Source organism: Anopheles gambiae, chromosome 2 (assembly GCF_943734735.2).
Source record: "Anopheles gambiae chromosome 2, idAnoGambNW_F1_1, whole genome shotgun sequence".
Lineage (NCBI taxonomy): Eukaryota > Metazoa > Arthropoda > Insecta > Diptera > Culicidae > Anopheles > Anopheles gambiae.
Window position 1 is genome coordinate 32887481 of NC_064601.1, and position 19857 is coordinate 32907337.

General features: G+C 50.1%; 3 protein-coding genes across 3 annotated transcripts; 2 read left to right on the forward strand and 1 right to left on the reverse strand.

The window, feature by feature from the left end:
- Positions 1-678: 678 nt before the first annotated feature.
- LOC1273811 (dipeptidyl peptidase 9) lies at positions 679-17150 on the forward strand. Its single transcript, XM_061648984.1, has 8 exons — positions 679-3246; positions 3334-3610; positions 12710-12989; positions 13064-13922; positions 14001-14357; positions 14449-14671; positions 14748-14940; positions 15038-17150. The coding sequence occupies exons 1-8, from the start codon at positions 2431-2433 to the stop codon at positions 15240-15242; spliced, it is 3210 nt and encodes a 1069-aa protein (XP_061504968.1). The 5' UTR covers positions 679-2430; the 3' UTR covers positions 15243-17150.
- LOC11175995 (zinc finger protein 512B) lies at positions 9420-10356 on the forward strand. The gene is made up of 2 exons (XM_003436355.2): positions 9420-9608; positions 9687-10356. The coding sequence occupies exons 1-2, from the start codon at positions 9603-9605 to the stop codon at positions 10215-10217; spliced, it is 537 nt and encodes a 178-aa protein (XP_003436403.1). The 5' UTR covers positions 9420-9602; the 3' UTR covers positions 10218-10356.
- Positions 17033-19618, reverse strand: LOC1267938 (serine protease inhibitor 88Ea). Its single transcript, XM_061648985.1, has 4 exons — positions 19230-19618; positions 18232-18895; positions 18037-18151; positions 17033-17943 (listed from the first exon to the last, which is right to left on the reverse strand). Exons 1-4 carry the CDS (start codon positions 19277-19279, stop codon positions 17366-17368), a joined length of 1407 nt encoding a protein of 468 aa, XP_061504969.1. The 5' UTR covers positions 19280-19618; the 3' UTR covers positions 17033-17365.
- Between the last annotated feature and the right edge of the window lie 239 nt (positions 19619-19857).

The following is a 19857-nucleotide window of genomic DNA, read 5'->3' on the forward strand; positions in this document are numbered from 1 at the left end:
GTTCAGAAACTGTACACGATACAACTCCAATTCCAAACCAGGTTCCAAACTTCTTTCTTTCTTGGAACGGTACCGATTTTATGTAGTTCCTGAAGCTATCCTTTTTAAAAGTTCCAGTCCTGGGTGTATCCCTGTTACCTGCTGCGGTTCCGATACTGAGCGTATGCCAGTCCAGGAGTAAGTGGAATCGAAACCTACCCATATCCTGAAACGTGTTGGCTTTCAAAAGCTCATGCAAAGGAACAAAGAAGGAAATGCTGTGTAGTGTAGTGGTAGGACAAACGATTAATTTCCCGACCCGACCCGTATTCGAGTGCGAGCCAGTCGGAATCGATTCCGATCCGTGGGTGCAGCGGGTGCGCTAGGTCGGAGTCGGAATCAAACCCGTTGGTGCATCGAGTTCGGGTCGGGCATTGAACCTACCTTGACCCGACCCGTCCCGAACTCGCCGCACCAACGGTTCGGAGTCGCTACATGCTTCCATGCACCTACCGGAGTCGTTGCACCTACTGAACCTACTTGTACCTTTCGAATCGACCCGAATGACTCCGGGTCGCATAAGGATGGCTCCGACCCCATAGGTTTGGGTCGACCCGCCCATGACTACTAATGTAGAAACAATAGTATAAACATTGATCGCAAAATGAATGTTTCAACATAGTACTCAACAATTTCACCTACGAAAATGCAAAACTGCGAACCTTTTTTGTAATGCCAAACAGCAATCTGGCACTCCTGAACCCGAACTCTACCTGCCAACGCTGTAGTGTAAACGGAACAAACGGCCATCTCTTTGGCAGCTGTCAAGTACGGACGAGAACCCACCCCTAATCAAAGTGTGCAGGCAACAAAACAAAAGACCTGAAAGCAACTACGGTGCTGGTGCGTCGCAGGGAGGAAAAACGGGACACGCAAACGGGCCCACACACACCTGTCAAAAAAGACGGGACAGCGCAATCTGCAAAGGCACAATCCGCCAACGACGACGATAACGGCAAACAATAACAACAACAGCACAACTAACAACAACAAGGAGCAGCAGCAGCAGCAGCCACTTCCAGTTTGCGACCCTCGCGGGGTTGTTGTTTTGTGCGAAGGTGAAAGAGACAAAGAGGCAGAAAGAAGAAAAGTGAAATCCCATCCATTCCTACCCCCACCAGCCCACCCGCCCAAGTTGAAAAGAGAAAGTATCTGGCGCTAGTGGGTGTCTGTGCGTTTGTGCGTGCGTGTGCGGCTAGTGGGAAGTCTTCCTTTGGCCATCGCCGTACCGTGCGTTGTTTCTGAGACGGAATTCTTCTCCGCCATCGCACTGCCACAGTTTGCAGACAATCCGCCGCGCAGCTGACCTTCCGCCCCTTTCGGTTGGTCCCGTACTCACTCGCAGCTGAGAGGTCTAGAAGGGCGAGAAGGGTGGCACCGCTTTGCAGACAGTGGTGCGAATCGGCCAGAACGTCGCAGAACGGAACGGTATAGCTGTGTGGCCAGGAAGAAAGGAAGGGAGAGGAAGAAGCTGGTGTAAAAATGGTTGGTGCAAGCGGTGAAAAGTGAAACGCTCTCTGCACAAGGGAGGGGGGAAATGCAGCCGAGAATATAGTAAGTGCAGGGTCACATTTCGTCACCAGCGGCAAAAAATAACCATCCTCACCACGCACGTTTCGAAATAATGCTTCACTAAATCGCTCTTCTTACGTGACACACAAATCCGTCGTATTCGGGCGCTCGACCGTGTGTGTGTGCGCGTGTGGTTGTGTTACTTTATTTTTCTTTCGCTTATTTTGTGCGTCGCGCGTAACCCCCCGTGTGTGTGCGTGTGTGTGTGTGTGTGTGTGGCCACAAGGCAAGGAAAATAATAAATAAATACGCAAACGTAACGACGACCGCGCGCGCGTTTCAGCGCCGCCCCATTGGATGGTGGTGGTGGTGGTGCCGTACCGCGCTTACAGCCAGTGGTCGTTCACATTTGCGATAGGCCAGCGCACCAGTAAGTGCGACCAGATAAGCGTGTGCAACCCGCTACTAGGGGTGAGGAGAAGAGGAGAGCAGCTCATCGTGAAACGCGTGAAACCGGAATCGGCCCTGCTGGTATGTGTTAGCGCTCGCAACGCTCCTCCGAACCGGCTGTTTTCCACGGATTGCACGGGTCGACGGAAAATGTGTGACCGCTTCCGGTGCGGTAACAGTGGGTAGTAGTGCCTGGTGACGTTGTGTGGTTTGCGGCCGTTTGTGCCACCGTTTGTTTGTTCATCTTCCGCGGGAGTGAAAAGATCACATCGGTATCGCATCGGGATCGTTTCGGCTGCGGACAACGACCACGGCTACGGGCGGTATAAGCTGGGTGAACTATATCTGGGTCATCTGGTCGGGGTACTGTTCGCACTACTGGTCAACTTGGAGGAGGCGGCCCGCTTCTGGTCGAAGATACGGAGAAAAATGGATGGCACCAGTGGAGGAGGAGGAGGAGGGGGAGGGGTAGGAGGCGGCGGCGGCACGGGTAGCAGTGGTCCGGCGAGCTCCTCAGCCCCGGCCTGCCTGATGGTAACCGACGACGTAGCCAGCTATCTCGGCACCCCCACCACCGCCTACCCGCACTACTCCTCGTCGCGGCACACGCCCGGCAGCCGGACGCCCGCCGGCCCCTCCCCGGCCGGGCTGATGAATGGCATCACCTCGGCCGGACGGTGGGAACCTTCCGGGGCGGTCGCCCCTAGCATGGTGCCGCGCAAGAAAAGCTGGTCCGAGCTGAAGTGCATCGTGAACGAGACGCGCCGCCAGATGGCCACCACGATGGCGGCCTCCTTTCCGATGAGCGTGAACTTTCGCACCCTGTCCGATGGGCGGACGCGCGTCTACTTTCTCAGCCCACCGCCCGCCAACGGCTGGGACACGATACTGTTCTACGCGGACGTACCGGCGGCGGGAGCAAAACGCAGCCAGCTACTGCCGGCACTGGACGCGAACGAGGAGCTGGAGGCGGACGGCGACAGTGACGGTATCGATGAAGATGAGGATGCGGAGGGGGAGCGACGGTCGGGAGCGGGCCGGAAACGACACCTTCCGTGGCACCAGCTGCTGGAGTCGGTGCTGGGCCACCTGTCGACGAGCAACTCGCGCGAGGTGCAGCTAATGCTCGAGCGCAAACGGCTCTCGATCTGGGGCATCACGTCGTACGAGCTGCACAAGGCGAGCGGCAAAATCGTGTTCCCCGCATGCAATACACTCTACCAGTGTTTGGACACGGGGTACGAGGTAAGGCAACAGAAACACACACACACTGTCCCCCCTCGAAATAGTGCCGGAATACTTACCGAAAACGGTGTGCTTTGTTTTTTGCAGGAAAACCCGCTCTTCCCGTCGGAGCTACGGATCTTGCAGCGGGCGGCAGCGATCGATCCGCAGATCTGTCCCCAAAACTCGGACCTGGTGGCGTTCGTGTGCAACGGCGACATCTGGGTGGTGCACACGCACAGTGGCCATAGCGAGCGGCTGACGTACGCGCACGACGGGCGCCGTTCGTTTGCCGAGGATCCGCTGACGGCGGGCGTACCGTCATACGTGATGCAGGAAGAGTTCAGCCGCTACCAGGGCTTTTGGTGGCAGCCGGAAAGTCACGGTAAGTTTGATATGGATGTGATTTTAGGTTTGCCTGGGATGGGCGGTTTGCAAATGGCGGTATCCGTGCTGCTGTAAGTGATCTTTTCACTTGATTAAAACGAAGATCATGATCGTACGCTTGCATCATCATGCGGCAAGGGCAATGAACGGCTCGTGTCCCCATCGTGGTTGCTCTGTACCACACGCCTCACACGGAAAGCGTACTCCATCAAGCGTAAAGATTGGCGTGTCGCAACATGTGACATTCAGTGTTTTACATGTTCTGGCACAGGCGAATCTGGTTTCAATCTAACGCTGTAAAGCTTCCAAGAGTCGTTGGGAGGGTGTAGAATGAGCGACACGGGTGGATGGCAGCACCAGAACGCCAATGGAGCTTTAAATCGTAGTTGTTGTAACTTTTAAGTAAGACGATGCAATAGCACCTAACCGCTACTCGGCATCCGGTTGCAACTGAGCTGCCCAGCGGAAACCTTAGATTCCGGTTTGAGTGCACTCACGGTTTATCGATATTAGTATCGTCACACTCTCGGCATCTATTTGTATCTACCCTTTGAAGCTTGAAGACCGTTAAATCCATTCAAAAATCAGCGAAATCCCTGCGGCCAATGGATAAAAATGTAATTATACGAATACTCGCCTCTGCGTGCTTCTTGTGGGCACCGACATGACGCTACAAATCACAGCGAACACTAGCACAAAACACTACCACGATCGGACGCGTACGGTCTGACCACCGAAAGCTCAACCACCACCATTTGCAGAGAGCGCATAGATTAAACCCCTCCCGATGGAACAACAAACCATAGGGTTAGGCTTTTTCCTACCACACTCTACCCCACCACGAGGTTGTTTAGGGAATAACGGTGTGCCGGCACGTTGTTTTCGCGATCGTTGCTGTTAATTGCACACCCAAATTGGAGGTGCATTTTGCACGTGTGTGTCTCCACCGACGAAAACGGACTTGCAAAAATGTATCCTCCTGTAACTTTTAATTTTATGTGCCCACTAGTTACCATAATATGTGTCTATGTACTTTTTTTTAGGTTGCAATGGAAGATTTGTGGGCAAATTGTGCTACCGACGTGGGGAGATTATGCACATTTTTGTTTTTTTTTTTTATATTTAAATTTGAACTGTGTATTTTTTATTCTATTGAAATGAGGATAGTGACCATTATATTTTCACTGCTTAGTGAAATGTGTTATTAGAGAGATATGTTGGTCTCATTTGCCTTTTATGGAGAATAACTCTTATCCAAGAGAGTTGTGTATATAGGAGCTTCTCCGGCAGACACCACAGAAAGGATTGGCTATCTGCAATAGTAGTAGAGGTATATGACGGACAGTCTTGTTTTGCCTTATAACCAAGATCCTTCCTGCTAAGTTAGTTGCTTCTGAATTGAAGTGCTTTGACTCAGAAATCCATATCCTCTATCCCCTATTAACGGATTAACGCACTGCCGGATAAGTTTTTGCTGCGGGGGGATGGTCCATATGAGGTTTGAACCCACGACCGCTTGGCGGACGTGTTGTTAAGTCGTGCGAGTTGACGATTGTACCACGAGACCGGCTGACGTGGAATGATATATAGGAGAATATGTAGGATTCTGTGCAAAGGTTTATGTGGCCTTTCTGGGATATTATGGAAGCAAATTTAAAGGAAATTATGATTTTTTTTCACACGTCACATGTTCACAACAGTACTAACGCACCCTGCCATCAACTGACACCGGTCACCGAAACACTTCGGGTCAATGGCTCGGCGAACGAACCCAACGGCATGTCCAAAATGGGGTGCATCTATTGCGTTGGATGCGTTTTTTTGTAGTTTTTTCTTTGTGGTTCGGTAGGCTTTGTTGACGGCGAATTGAAAACCAATTTAGTGTAGCATAATTAGAAAGCAATAGAAAACCACACTCCATCACATACGCACACACACACACACATGGTAAAATGAAAATGAACAAAGAAACCGATCGAGAGGTGCACGACGACGACGCGTACACGACGACCTTCGCCGTATCTGACCGCAATCTGCTTTTCGGACCTGGTGAACGGTGTGCACTAAGCGGCGTGAGACATGGGGTCCAGATTTTTCCACCGAATTGATGAGAGTGATGATAGGATTGAAGCTTTCCCAATATTACAGTGGACGGTTGCTACATCGACCAGACAAAGGGGGGCGCCGTAATAGGCTCGGGGGCTGTTTGTTGCTAAATCATATTTAGGGGTTTGGATATGAGGAGACGACATGCTGCTATACCATTTCGTGCCAACCATGTACGAGCGCTCTTCTACAAATTATTAGTTAAAATAACTTACTTTTTTTCTATTATTTAGTCCTAAGCGCATGTCGATTTTGCCTACCAAAAATTGATAATATACACCTCTTTATCTGTAGCTAAACGTACATACACAGGAAAGATTAAAAAGCTCTGTTATGCTAGAAGTTAATCTATTACGAAGCAGCCACCGGCATGCTCTAAGCAGAATGTCACAACCTGTCCTCTATTTCCCCAGACGTTATCGGCAGCGGGCAGCAACCGTTACGCGTTACCCGCGTTGTGTTCGGTTGCCGTACGCATTGCATTGCCGAAACAATACGGAAAACGGTACGCAAACAAATCACATTATCAGCGTTTTGATTGCGTCTTCGAACGGTCGATTGGGCCAGAGCGATTGTTTCACACCTCCTCAGCCGATGATTGACTCCCAGCAGTTGTTGTATCGCTTTCGTACAGCGTTTCTTTGCAGCGTATTGCAGTTTGTATCACCATGTTGTAGTGCGCGTTTTTTTCCTCTCCAGAGTGCCGGAGTGGTTATAATTTCACGACCAATTTCGCCAGCCAACCAGCCAGCCAGCTAGCACCTCATGCGCCGTTTCAACATAGAACGTGCGCCACAGTCAGCATACGCAAACTGGTGCCCGCCCCCTCACACACGAGCTTATCGGGTGCATCAGCACGCCGTAGCGAGGTGGATATGCACATGCATGCTTGAACGCATCTCTTGCACACAGAGCATATCGCGCGCACAGGTCGTTTGTTTTGTTTCCTTTGCGCGAGGTGTGCCGATCACTGCACCACTGCACCGAACACTGCGCCGGTTGGTAAGCGATCGTCTATCCACTGTTACATTGGCTTTTTTTCTGTATGATTGGTGGGCGCGTTTGTTCTTCAAAGTTGATAACAATCGAATAGTGAGCTGGTTCATAATGGCTGGCTTCATTGGAAGTACGCATTTTTATGTATAAATCGTTTCAAAAATTGTTTAAATTTATCTAAAAAGAAACGCATTGCTGCATTTCTACAAGTTAATGCTATGTGCAATGCGTACAGCAATATTTTAGTAATCTTTTCAAAACATTCACAAAAACAAAACAAATTGAGCCATTTAGACTTTTCTCAATAATGTTTTGGAATTAAGTGTCCGGGCCATTAACGGTTAAAGTCTGTCACGCTTTTACAGGGTTTCCCACGATTTATTGGTCAGTTCCCATGATTTTTTGGTGCGTTCCCACGATTTTTTGGTCGTATCCCATAGATTGGTGGTTCGATCCCATAATGTATTGGTATTTTCCGATTGGATATCAATACAAATAGACCAACAAATTCTGGGAAACGACCAAAAAATCGTAGGAACGCACGAAAAAAAAAAAAATGGGAATCCACCAAAAATTGATGGGAACCAACCAATAAATCGTGGGAAACCCTGTAAAAGCTATAAAACGCTACATTTATTTGTGGTTAGAAGAAGAATGCCCGGAGAAAAGTCTTCTGTTGCCAAATTTTTCAGCTTTAATGCTCTAAACAATCGGCACGAAATTGCACGAAAAAAGCACAGATACCACTTTAGTAGGTATACCAATACCTAATATATTATCAACCAACACTAAGAGAAATCGACCAAGATTCGGAGCAATTTTTCGGGGAGGTTTTTCTTTTTCTTTTCCTTTATTCTGGCGTAACGACCTACGCGGTCATGCCGGCCAATAGAGGCTTCCGAGAGCTATCAAGGTACCATGCAGCCGGACAGTCAGTCCTTTCTTAAGGAGACGATCCATACGAGGCTTGAACTCCTGACACTGTTAAGTCGTGCTAGCACCAAAACATACAGTAATGCGTATATGGTCGGGAAATTTCCGTTTTCGAATCCCAAAAGTATATTGATGTAGCGGAAAGATTTGTCACCCCCTAGTGGCATAGTGTCGTCTGAAGGAGCTTTATGATCTATAAGAAGGCGAATAAACGACCTGCCAGCGCTTTGCCTTTTGCCATTATAAATCTCTGCATTTGTTTATCTTGCTAGCATTATTGGCTAGAAAAGCTAGCAACTGTTAATGATTCAAATCATGATACATACTTCAGCTGTAATAATATATACAGTCTGTTCCCGAGATTCGCGGTTTATGCGTTTGTGAGCAATCCGCGTGACTCTAATATCCGCGTATTTCACGTTTTTCTGCTAAAATACATTTGATAACTAGGTATTTTTGATTATATTATTACCTGTATACATAATATAATTTATTCGAGAGTGGAGAAAATTCTGATATTTTCGGGTTTATGAGCGGATTACGGAGAATGCGAATAGACTGTACTACATTAACCGACATACTTGCAAAAATGACAGTCGAGCAGAAAGTGGTAGAGCTCGTATACACTAACAACACGTATAATTTAAAAAATATAGATTTTCAAAGCACTAAAATGTGTGTTTTTTAAAAGTTGCTACTATAAACCACCAACGTATAGCTTCGATTGTTTGCTATTGCATTTCGACAATCGTATATAGATTCGTACGCTGCTCTCTTATCTTTCTACTTCATCTCTAAACTTCCCAACTGTTGCACAAACTAATTCGTGATTCAATATTGACGCACTAAAACTTGACACACACACACACACACGTATACATTTTTTCTGATAATTTGATCCCGAAACGCTATCGATCACCGGCAATCGTGCAGCGTGCCGCGATCGTCGATCGATTTGGGCGACGTGTGCGAAATGATTAAAAATGCCGCCCGATTGCGAGCAAATAAATCTTTACGTAAAACAAATACTCTGACAGCTTACTTACTGTCACCACCGATCACGGCGGTGTGCCCCGACCGGACAATCTTGTCGGATTGATCTCGTGCCGAGTCGATTCCGCTTTCCGTGTTTTTGTGTGCTTGTGTGATTGACGCGCGGAGGAAAAATGCACGCGTGCGCTGCAACGCGCGCAACATTTCGATTGACTGGTCGGGGCGCGCGAGCTCCCTGTTGTGTGTTATGCGTATTTCGGTTGTTTGGATTCGTTTGTGTAACGTTAGCACAACGCTTTTCGATTGCTTCGATCATTAGTTGCTGCACAAAAGTTCGTTCGACTTAAAATTGCAGCAAAAATCGCTCCTCCGTGTATAACACACGCTCGTGCAAATGCCAATTCCTTGCACTTCTTTTGGGGCTTGTTTTCGAAGATGCGTGTTTGCACATCGCGTGGCACGATTTTCGTTTACGCACGGACCGATTGCTCCCGAATTTTTGGCTCCAAAGGGTGTGTGTGTGCGTGCGCGTGGTTGTGGCAGCCGCGGTGGAAAGGCGAAAACCTTTCGCATCCACGTGGGAAGTGTTAAGAAAGTCAGTACGCAGAGGAGGGAGAGAGCCGCAAGAAAGGATTCCCCCCACAGAAGTCACGTACGTAGTGCAGGCCTGACGATGGCCCGCCTCAAGAAGAGGGCTCCTTCTGTTCGGGGGCCCCACTACTCGATGCTTCGGTGGAGTTGCATTTGTTCGTACCCACGAAAGAGCGTATAAAACGGCTCGGTGGCTAGCGGAATAGCATCATTCGTCGGTGTTCTGCAGTAAGACACAGGTCGAATCGACAACCAGTGTAGTGTCAGTAGCTAGCGAGCAACAAGTGTACAACTCTAGTGCCTCTAACCTTTATCGTGTCTCCGTGTGGCTTTGAGCTTCCTCTACATCTATACGCACCCGTCTCATCATAATGAAGGTAAGCCGTGGGCGTTATTCCGGCACTGTATTGATTTTGACGAGCCTGAACCACAAAAAAACGCGTCACCATTTGCAGATCTTCATTGTGCTGGCCGTGGCGTTGGCAGTCGCAGCCGGTGCCGCCGTCGAAGGGGGCAAGGCGAAGCGAGGCGTCTGGGACTTTGGGTCCGGCCACGAGTCGTCCTTCAGCAGCGGCGGTGACTTTGGCGGGCACGACTTCGGCGGACTGCACAAGGAGGAGGAGCACGTGAAGCATGTGACGATCGTGAAGAAGGTCCCGGTCCCGTACCCGGTCGAGGTGACAAAGCATGTGCCGGTGGAGGTGAAGGTACCGTACCCGGTCGAGGTGGAGAAGAAGGTCCCGGTGTACGTGGAGAAGAAGGTGCCGGTCGTGGTGGAGAAGAAGGTCCATGTGGACCGGCCCGTCCCGTACCCGGTGAAGGTCCCGGTCAAGGTGCCCGTCATCCACAAGGAGTACGTCGAGGTGCCGAAACCGTACCCGGTGCATGTGGAGAAGCCGGTCCCGGTCTACATCAAGAAGCCGGTGTACATCGAAAAGACGGTGCCCGTTTCGATCCACATCAAGAAGAAGTCCCACTGGCACTGAGCGGCGAGAAGGGGCGAGGAGTTCCTACTTTTGAGGTTTTGGAGGGTTAAGTTGTTGTAAATAAATAGACTCACTAGAGAGAGAGAGATACGTGCACCGTGCTCTGTCTGGCTCTGATAGACATGGTGAAATATTAAAACATTGGCTTTTCTTATTGTGTGTTCTTCATTAGAAGTAAGAGGATTTAAGATGTATATGGTTTGACCAGTTGGGCCTTGTCTTTTAGATCTTGTTTAGTTTGGAATTTAATCTAAAGGACTCCCAAGGGCCTCAAAACATCTCTGAATCATCATGTATATGGTTTGACCAGTTGGGCCTTGTCTTTTGGATATTGTTTAATTCGGAATTTGACCTAAAGAACTCCCAACGTCCTCTTGTCTGATGGATCTTGTTTAATTCGGAATTTAATCTAAAGGACTCCCAACGTCCTCAAAAAATCTCTGAAGAGATCCTCTTGAAGATTACGTGAAGATCATATTAATCATCATTTAAAGGACGTTATTTCCTAACAAAGTGCTCTTTCTTGTCCGTCTTGAACACACATGCGGTCATCCCGATAAGAAGCACGATCGTAAATTATGCTCCACCGATTGATAAAAAGATTACACAACAGAACTCCACCCTGTTTCGAAGCTTTTGCGAGATCCTACATCACTTTGCTCCATTAGCTCAGCACCCACCAGTTTTTGTTGTGAAATGGAAGAGATTTATGTCCCTTTCCCAACCACCTCCAACTCTAATTTAGATCATCCCTCTGACTTAAAAGCGTGGTCCGAAGACCGACTGTGTTTACTGGACGCAGACTAGCGACGAACCCTTTCGCGATCGTGCTGAATAAGGATCGATCATGTAATAATTACACATCAGGCCAGCGACAGACAGCGTTTTCGGGTCACTGGGCCATTAGATCGCGTCTCGGAGTCGTGGAAAGTGAAAAGTGCACTGGCCTTACTTGTTTGTGTGGCGCTTGGTGGTGGTGGTGGCAGCAATGGTGGTTGGTGCATTGCTTCGAGATAGATCAAGATGAATCCCGGCGCGGCGCGGAGTTATTTAATGCTCTTACTACATACCACTCACCGTACCAATGTATCGTGTATGCGAATGTGTGTATGCTTATGGGCCTTCTTTTTTGCCGCCACCATTCATCGTTTGCAATCACACGTGTTCATTTACAACTTGATCGCATCGAAGTACCGGGGCGAATGATCGTTAAGATATTGCAAAGGAAAAAAGAAGGAAAAACAGGGATAAAACTCTCGAACCGACTCAACTCGCACAAGTCGTCAAGTGCCGCCGCCGGCATCCCTGTCCTGTAAGAAATGATAATTATCATGGGTTTCGGATTGGGTTTTGAGGTTAGATCAATGGGGTAGGGGTGCAAATAAAAGGCATTAGACGAGTGCAATTTATGCATTATCGCTAAAGTCGATCTGCTGATGGTTGCTGGATTCTTGTGCAATCTTCTGCCACTGGAACGAGCTGGGAGGGATGAGAAGGGGAGAAGTTGTCCGTGCAATAGGGGAGAGAAAGGAAAAAAAGGCGTCTCTGAAGTAATTAAACGAGTTCGGGTTTCTGTTGTTGTTATTTTTCTGCTTTTGCTCAGTCGTGTGTAATCGTGTTAACAAATTGAGCCATAGTAATTGTGTTTAATTGTGTTGAGTAAGGTATGGAACGGTATGAGCAAAAGGTAAGCTCTCTATATGATCAGATAAGCTGAAAGTGTTGATCGAGAGGCGGACAAATGGACTTTAGGTGGAGTTTTCAATTTAGTTGATTTTTCGTTGACTGACAATGTTGTTTGTTTGTTTGCCTTTCAATGTTCCTATTTCTTCCTGGTAGAGGAGGAAAGAAGCGAGTAAAACGCGTAGTACTTCTCCCCGATTTAACAAAACATCGGCATTTTCAAATCAACATGTACAGCGAAACGCGTGCGCGTGCGCATTTCACACGTGGTGCTGATGGCGACGCCGGTTGCCCTGGTGACTGCGCAAGGAAAACCTGCGCAAGACACAGACCATTTGGACAGGAAATGTGCGCCGCACCGTCCTGAAGAGGTTGGCAAACGATTTTTCCTACCATTTACTACGCAGTTCTCTGCTGCATTGTTTCCCGCCTTTCCCAAACCCGCTACCGCTTTCCCTGTTTTGCTTTAAAGTTCACTAATGAGTGAAATCTTTGCTAGAAGCGCGCGGGACAGGTTGCGCGTGTTGTGGTTATGAAACTATCGCACAAAATGTTCCCTTGGAGAGGAGGGGTTTTGCTGCTTGAACGCGGGGTAAATCGGTATGTAAACACATAAACCGAGCCACGCATTACATGCTGAGAGTGTCGCTCCACTTTATCGTGATTGTTGTTTTGTAGCCAGCTTGATGAATTGATGTTGCATTTAAATTGAGTGTTGAAATTTAAAACACTAAACGTTTTGTTCCAATTAAGTTGTGACAACGTTTTAATACCGTGCCTTTTCCTTTTCCTTTTCCTTTTTGCTACAGACGAAGTCTACCGCATCGTGTACGAGGAGGTGGACGAAAGTGACGTCAGCCTGTACACCTTTCCCTCGTCGCAGTCGGCCGGGCGGGACTACGAGGAGTATCGGTTCCCGCGTGCCGGCACACCGAACGCCAAGTCCAAGCTGAAGCTGGTCCAGTTCCGGCTGTCGGAGAACCTGCGCATCACGGACGTGTGCATCAAGGAGCTGCAGTGCCCGCTAACGTTCGCCTTCCCATGGCTGGAGTATATTGTGCGCGTCGGCTGGACACCGGATTCGCGATAGTAAGTGTGCCACATTTCACAGTAGCCGCCAAGCAACCACACAGGGTGTTTAATGCCATCTTTCCTCCCCACAGTGTTTGGGCCCAGCTGCTCGATCGGCCCCAGCAGCGGCTCGAGCTCGTCCTGCTACCGGTGGACAACTTCTGCGAAATCTACAGCAGCTCGTCGTCGTCGCCCAACTGCGGGACAGCCGCCACCGGGGGCAACGGGGCCGGGTCGCAGGGCGCCGCATCGTACGGATCGTCCCCTGGGCAGCAGCCGCCACACCAACACCAACACCACCATCACCACGGGCAGCAGCAGCAGCAGCAGCATCATTCGCATCCGCCGCGAAAGTCGTCCTCCGGCTGGCGCTCACCGCTGGACAAATCGACGACGCGCCCGCTGCAGGTGATCTACACGGAAACGTCCAGCAGCTGGGTGAACGTGCACGATGTGCTGCAGTTTGTCGAGCTGTCCGAGCAGGAGGTAACGTTCCTGTGGGCCTCGGAGGAGTCGGGCTTCCGCCATCTGTACTTGGTCACATCTAGTCTCAGCCCGAACGGTTGCAGCAGTAGCAGCAGCACCAATAGCACTAACCATCACAGCACAAACTCACATCCAACGGCACATCCAAAGCAGCAGCGGGAGGTAGCGCACGGGACAGAGGTGAGTAGCGGTGGCGCCGGGGCCACCGATCACTCGTTGCCATCGATGGCCTGCATTGGCAGCACGCTGGTAGCGCGCATCGTGCAGAAGGTGACGCTTACCGCCGGCGACTGGGAGGTGCTCGGGCGCAACGTGTGGTACGATCGGACCCGCCAGCTGGTGTACTTTATGGGACTGCGCGAGACGCCGCTCGAGAAGCACCTGTACGTGGTGAGCCTGGCGCAGCCGAACCAGCTGCGACTGCTCACCATGCCCGGGTACTCGTTCACCGTGGAGTTTAACGATGTAAGTGTGTTTGAAAGGAAAGGAGCTTGCCCGTTGTAGCGTGTAGTACCCGATTGATCGATTCATTTCGCGCCACAGGATTGTACGCTGTTTCTGCAAACGTACTGTAACATCTCGACGCTGCCGTCGTGGGAGCTGGTTCGAATAGCGCACGACAGCAATACGGCGAACGGGAACGGCTGTAGCCACGGGCCGTCGCCACCACCCACGCCGATCGACGCGCTGCGGCTCTGCTCGGTGGGCTATCTGACCGAGGGCGGGCCCTCGGAAAATACTCAGTACAACCCCTCGATCCACAGCCCGCAGATCTCGTCCGGGGACGTGCTGTACGCGATGGTGTTCAAACCGCACAACTTCATGCTCGGCGTGAAGTACCCGACCGTGCTGAACGTGTACGGCGGGCCGGAGGTGCAGACGGTTAGCAATACGTTTAAGGTAAGGCGTCGTCGGCGGTTTGGCTTCATCTGTTTACGGGTTATGCGGGATGCTGGATTTTACGTCCCTTTTTTTGGCCTTCTTTTTGCAGGGAATGCGTCAGCTAAGGATGCACATGCTTGCCTCACAGGGTTACTGTGTGATATGTGTGGATTCGCGCGGCTCGCGCCATCGCGGCGTTGAGTTCGAGTCGTACATCCGGTGCCGGATGGGTACGGTGGAGCTGTCGGATCAGGTCGAGGTGTTGCGAATACTGGCCGACCAGCTGGGCTACATCGACATGGACCGGGTGGCAATCCACGGCTGGTCTTACGGTAAGAAGGTCGACTCCTTCGCTGTGTTTTATTGCTCTTTTTTTTTGCTAACCCACGATGGTGCCCTTTCCCCCAGGTGGCTACCTAAGTCTGATGGGGCTGGTGCAATACCCGGAAATATTCAAAGTTTCCATCGCGGGTGCACCGGTCACGAGCTGGGAGTACTACGACACCGGCTACACCGAACGCTACATGGACCTGCCGGACAGCAACCGGTCCGGCTATGCGGCCGGCTCGGTGCTCAACTACATCCAGAAGTTTCCCGACGAGTAAGTCAAGAGAGAGAGAGAGAGAAAACGGCCGGAAGGAGTAAAACTGCAACCACTCACACTCATTTTCCATTTCAAATCACACTTCATTCTCCAGGGACAATCGGCTGCTCATCATCCACGGACTGATCGACGAAAACGTACACTTTCACCACACGTCCCAGCTGGTGAGCCGGCTCGTGCGGGCAAACAAACCGTACCAGCTGCAGGTGTACCCGAACGAGCGCCACTCGCTGCGCAACCTGGAGGCGAGCAAGCACTACGAGACGAAGCTGCTCTCGTTTCTGCAGAACCACCTCTGAACCAGCGAGCCGAACAAAGCGAAACCGCCAACCGGTCCGGGAGTGGGGTGTGGTAGGCGATTGCGCCACCTCCTGTGCGCTTCCGGCTCAAGTCGCACGGGCTGGACAGTCTGGAGAAGGCTACGGCACGGCAGTGCCTGCAGCTGCTTCTTCGTACACTGCCACCAGCGCAATCAACGCCCTTCGTCGTCTCTCTCAGTGTCGATGGAATCAATTCCTGTGGCGATCAACACCATCACCACCACCACCACCACCACCACCACTACCACCTGCTCGTTGCGCTCGTGGATGATGAGCCTGATGCGCAAGTTGCGTCTGTTCGGTGTGCACGCACTGTTCGAGCGATGCTAGAGCCGGATGGAAGCGGCTCGGCTGGAGCAGGATTAGTGTTCGCTTTTGTTCGCTTACGGGGTATACACGCTTGTGGCAATCGCCCACGTGGTTGGGGCAGTAAGTGTGCGCACGTCATTCTATGAGCGGTTTGTGTGCTTCTAATACGTACAGTCGTGCCACGAGTAATTGCGGAAAAGTGGAAAGCATTTGTGCAAGACTAAGAAACGAATCCTTCGATGCTCTAATCCGGGCTTGCGCTAAAAAAGCCTCCCCCGTTTCCTTCGGCCAGGGATACATTCGGCAAGCGGGTCTTTGGCGAGTGGGGTAAGCAAACACCCAATACCCAATCTATTCGCCCACCAGAACAAACGAACAAAAAAAAAAACAAAATCATGTGCTCACCATGTTCGCCTACCGGCCTTACCGGTTTGCGGACGCTGTTGGATTTTATGTGTAGTGCGTTTTTTTTCTTCTTCTTTTGTTTAATTTTATATGTGTTCCATCTGTTCATTCACGGTGTGTGGTTGTTGTGCAGTGCTGTAGGACAGGCCGTTAGTACGAGCAGCTTGTTGTGTTTCGTTGCTGCAGAGCGAATCATAGTGCTAGGAGCGCGTGTAGATAAGGGCGTGCGCGCGAGAGTGTCGTTGGAGCCGTGTTTTTTGTTTCCCCGATTTTTACCCACATTTGCGCGATCGAATGGACAGTGTTCAGCGAAAGGATCCCTTTAAGCTTACCATATAGGCATATTAAACGCTTACTCAGCAGAACGTTGTTAGGGTGGTACTGGATCAGCCACACATACACACCCTTACCCATGAGAGGGAGAGATAGAGAAAGAGAAAAAAAAGAGAGAGAATCACACGGTTTTTAGTCATTTATGAGAAATTCTGTTCAGTGTGTTCTTTTTTTTCTATTCTGTTTGCGTTTGCGCTCGCTACACGGAGCTTCGGTTGATGTTTGTGTTGTTACAGCTTTTAATTTTTAAAACAAATATATATATTATACGTAGGAAAAGGATTGCGATATGCATATATTTTTCACTCCGATAAAAACAAACAATTTGCGGTTGTGCATAGAGCGTGTTGTTGTATATTGACCGGCGTGTTCCCTTTCGCCCCGATGAGATCATCGATGAAAGATGTTGACCGTTCGCTTCCTTTTTTTTTTGGTGCTTTCGGTGAGGAAAACTAATGTAATGTGCAACTAAAACACACACCAACAACATATTTGCAGCTTTCTAATTGGAAAATGGCAACGGTACGCTTAAACTCATGTCCTGGTTAGGCCAGAAACGTGTACATCACAAGGTGGCCGAATGAGGTGTTCCGCGTGTGTGTGTGTGTGTTGCAGATTGCAAAGTGAATAAACTGTAGCATGAAAAATTCTAATTCTAAAGATAGTAAAAGTATGGATATTTTTCGTTTATGTATAGTAACTTTAGAAAGAAAACCAAACAATTTCTGGTCAATGTCTTCGGTTTCGTTGGTTTTATTCTTATAAACAAAAAAGTGATCATGATTCGTTGAAAAGTACGCTCACTTACAATCTGACGTCAAACAAAAAGGTAAAACAGAAGCAAAAAAAACAGAACTGGGAATGAAGGACGACTCAATCGTCCTCGTCCTCAAACGTAGCGCTGCTTCCGCTCCTTTCCGATCTACCGCTGCCATCGCTTGTTTGCACTGTCTTTAACCGCTTTTTTAAAAATAAATAAGTCTAAGAAAAAAACATAGTTTTCCTCGCTAACAGTAGTTCAAGCTCGCAACCGGGCTCGGTCGCAACCGTTTTTTTTACTCCGGCTGGCGGTAGACACCGTTGAACAGCACCGACCGGGTGCCGTAATCGTAGATGAGGAAAACGAACGGATGGTTGCAGTGGAACATGGCCGGATCGGCCGGGCGGGACGACCGGAACGAGAACGCTACGGTAGCGGACGCAGCCACCGAACCTTCCTCGTTGACCTCGATCTTGGACTTTTGCAGCACCTCGTCGAACAGGATCGGTTCGCGGCCGTCCGTGAACGCGTCAAAGTTGGCCCCCTGGTCGAACAGCTGGCCCAGGCCCATCCGCTCCAGCACCGGCTTCATGCCGACCGTCTTCTCGATGCTGAACTTGGGCAGCTTCACGTCGACCTTGCGCGAAATGCCCTCGTTTACCACCTCGTGCAGGATGTCGGTTTCGGCGGCCAGCCGGCTAAGCAGCTTGGACAGTGCGTTCGGTTCGGCCGGCGGCAGGAAGACAAACATCGACACCTGATTGTCCGGATTGGCGGCGCCCTGCTGGTACGGCCCATCGTCGGCATTGTCTGCGCCGGGGCCAGCACTGTACGGGAGCTCGAGAATGTGGCAGCCGAGCTTTTCGTTGGCAGCTGGAAGGAAACGGCGAGCGTGTGATTAGTGATACGCGTAAAGCGGACTCCAACCGGGGTGGGGGTCAAAGGTGAGAATAGGCCTCAACGCACCATGGCTGAACGTTCCCTCGACGTGCATCATGTCGACGAACTTCTGCTGGTCGGCGGACACGTAAAAGATTTCCTTGTTCGTTTCGGCCGCCTTAAACTTGGTCTGCCACGTGCCCTGTGTGTGAAATGAAGAAAAAAGGAAAAAGGATTAACGTCTGAAGCATTCAAATCGCTTCCTCACCACCATTCCTTTACCTTAAAGTAGGCCGCATTCGCGACCGCCAGCTTGGTGTTGCGCGTGATCGCTCCCGGCTCGAGCAGATCCTTAATCTGGCCGCGGGTCGCATTCTCCACCCACCGGTTAATGTACGCCCGCTGCTCGTCCGGCTGCGTCTGGTAGTCGAGCAGCTCGATCGTGTCGGCAAACTTTTGCTGCACGCAGGTCGACACGGGAATCTGCCGGCCGAAGAACAGCTTGTCGGCCGAGCTGAAGCCGACGGCATTGCTTTCGCTGAACCGACCCCGCAGCGACTTCCGGGCGGTATCGTACGCCTCGTACACGGTCGTCTTGCTGTCGGCCCACTGCAGGTTGAGGCTGGTGCGGAGCAGCTTCTCGGTCGTGTCGCGCGCCCCGAAGTACATCATCAGCAGCACATTGTACAGGCTGTAGGGTGAGAAGAAGAGGTTTTCGTTCGGCGTGGCCGTGTTGATCGCGTCCAGCAGCCGCAGGGTAAAGATCGATTCGCCCTTGTACAGGCGGCTGCGCGACTGCTCGAGATCGGTCGCCTTTTCCGCCTTCTTTTCATCACCCGGCGAGCATTGGCCGTTGGTGCCGTGGTGGGGCACGATCAGCAGGGTTAGGAGCAGAAGGGGGGCAACCGTGCCCAGATGGGTGGAAAGTTTCATGGTGGTGGCGTTCCTGCGTGAATAGAAAGAGAAGAAATTGTACAGAGGATTAGTAATTTCATCGCGTAAAGCATGAAAGCTCACATCCGGATCAAAAAATGCTTTTAAATCCAGCGTAAAATCCCCAAGGATCGTGCCTCAAGGATGGGAAACATTGAGCGCTTCATTGGTGCTTCAACGATCGAGCACTGTAGCGCTCTCGGTAGTTTTTTGAGACATGATGCTATGCGTCTACCGGCGCTCTCACACGGTCATGGTCAAGTGTTGCGTAGCAGCCGCATTGACGTGCATGGGATTGATTAATGAGGGAATTCCCCAACAGCTGTGGGGCTGTGCCGTACACTTACTTCCCACTTAGCGCCAATAAACGATTCAATGCCGTTGGAGAGTGTTTCATCTTAAATATTTCTGTAAAGGTGTATTGTTTTGAAAGCAGTTTAGGAATAAAATAGAAATGGAAGCAAAATAAACTTGCCACCTCATGCTAAAGGTGCATCGATAGAAGAGATGATGGAAACTAGTGGCTCTTCGTGGTTTTGCTGCACATTCACATGTCAAAAGGGTATCTCGCTTAAACGCATGCATAATGTATAGATTCCTACTCGAATCCAATCAGTCCGTGCTTTCTGATTCGAATGGTGCTTTCTGATTAGAATGGTGCCTTCTTGCATCACTTCATCACGAATGCACTTCAATCGATTTACTTCTGTACCGCCATAGAATGATTTCCTTTTTTGCCTACTTAAAAAAATAGAAAATAAATTTTGTAGCAAAACTACAGGGTGTGGTAATCATCGCGCGATAACGCGTCTATTTTCATTTCTTTGAAAAATGCTCATCGACCGATGCTGCTTTTGCTGCTGTTGTTTGGCCTTGGGCAATCGACCGTATCAGAGTTTAGAGGGGGGGAAAGAACCGATAAGAAGGTCATCTCGAAGTGATTTGTTTTGTGTCTTTTTACCCTGGCTTTCTCAC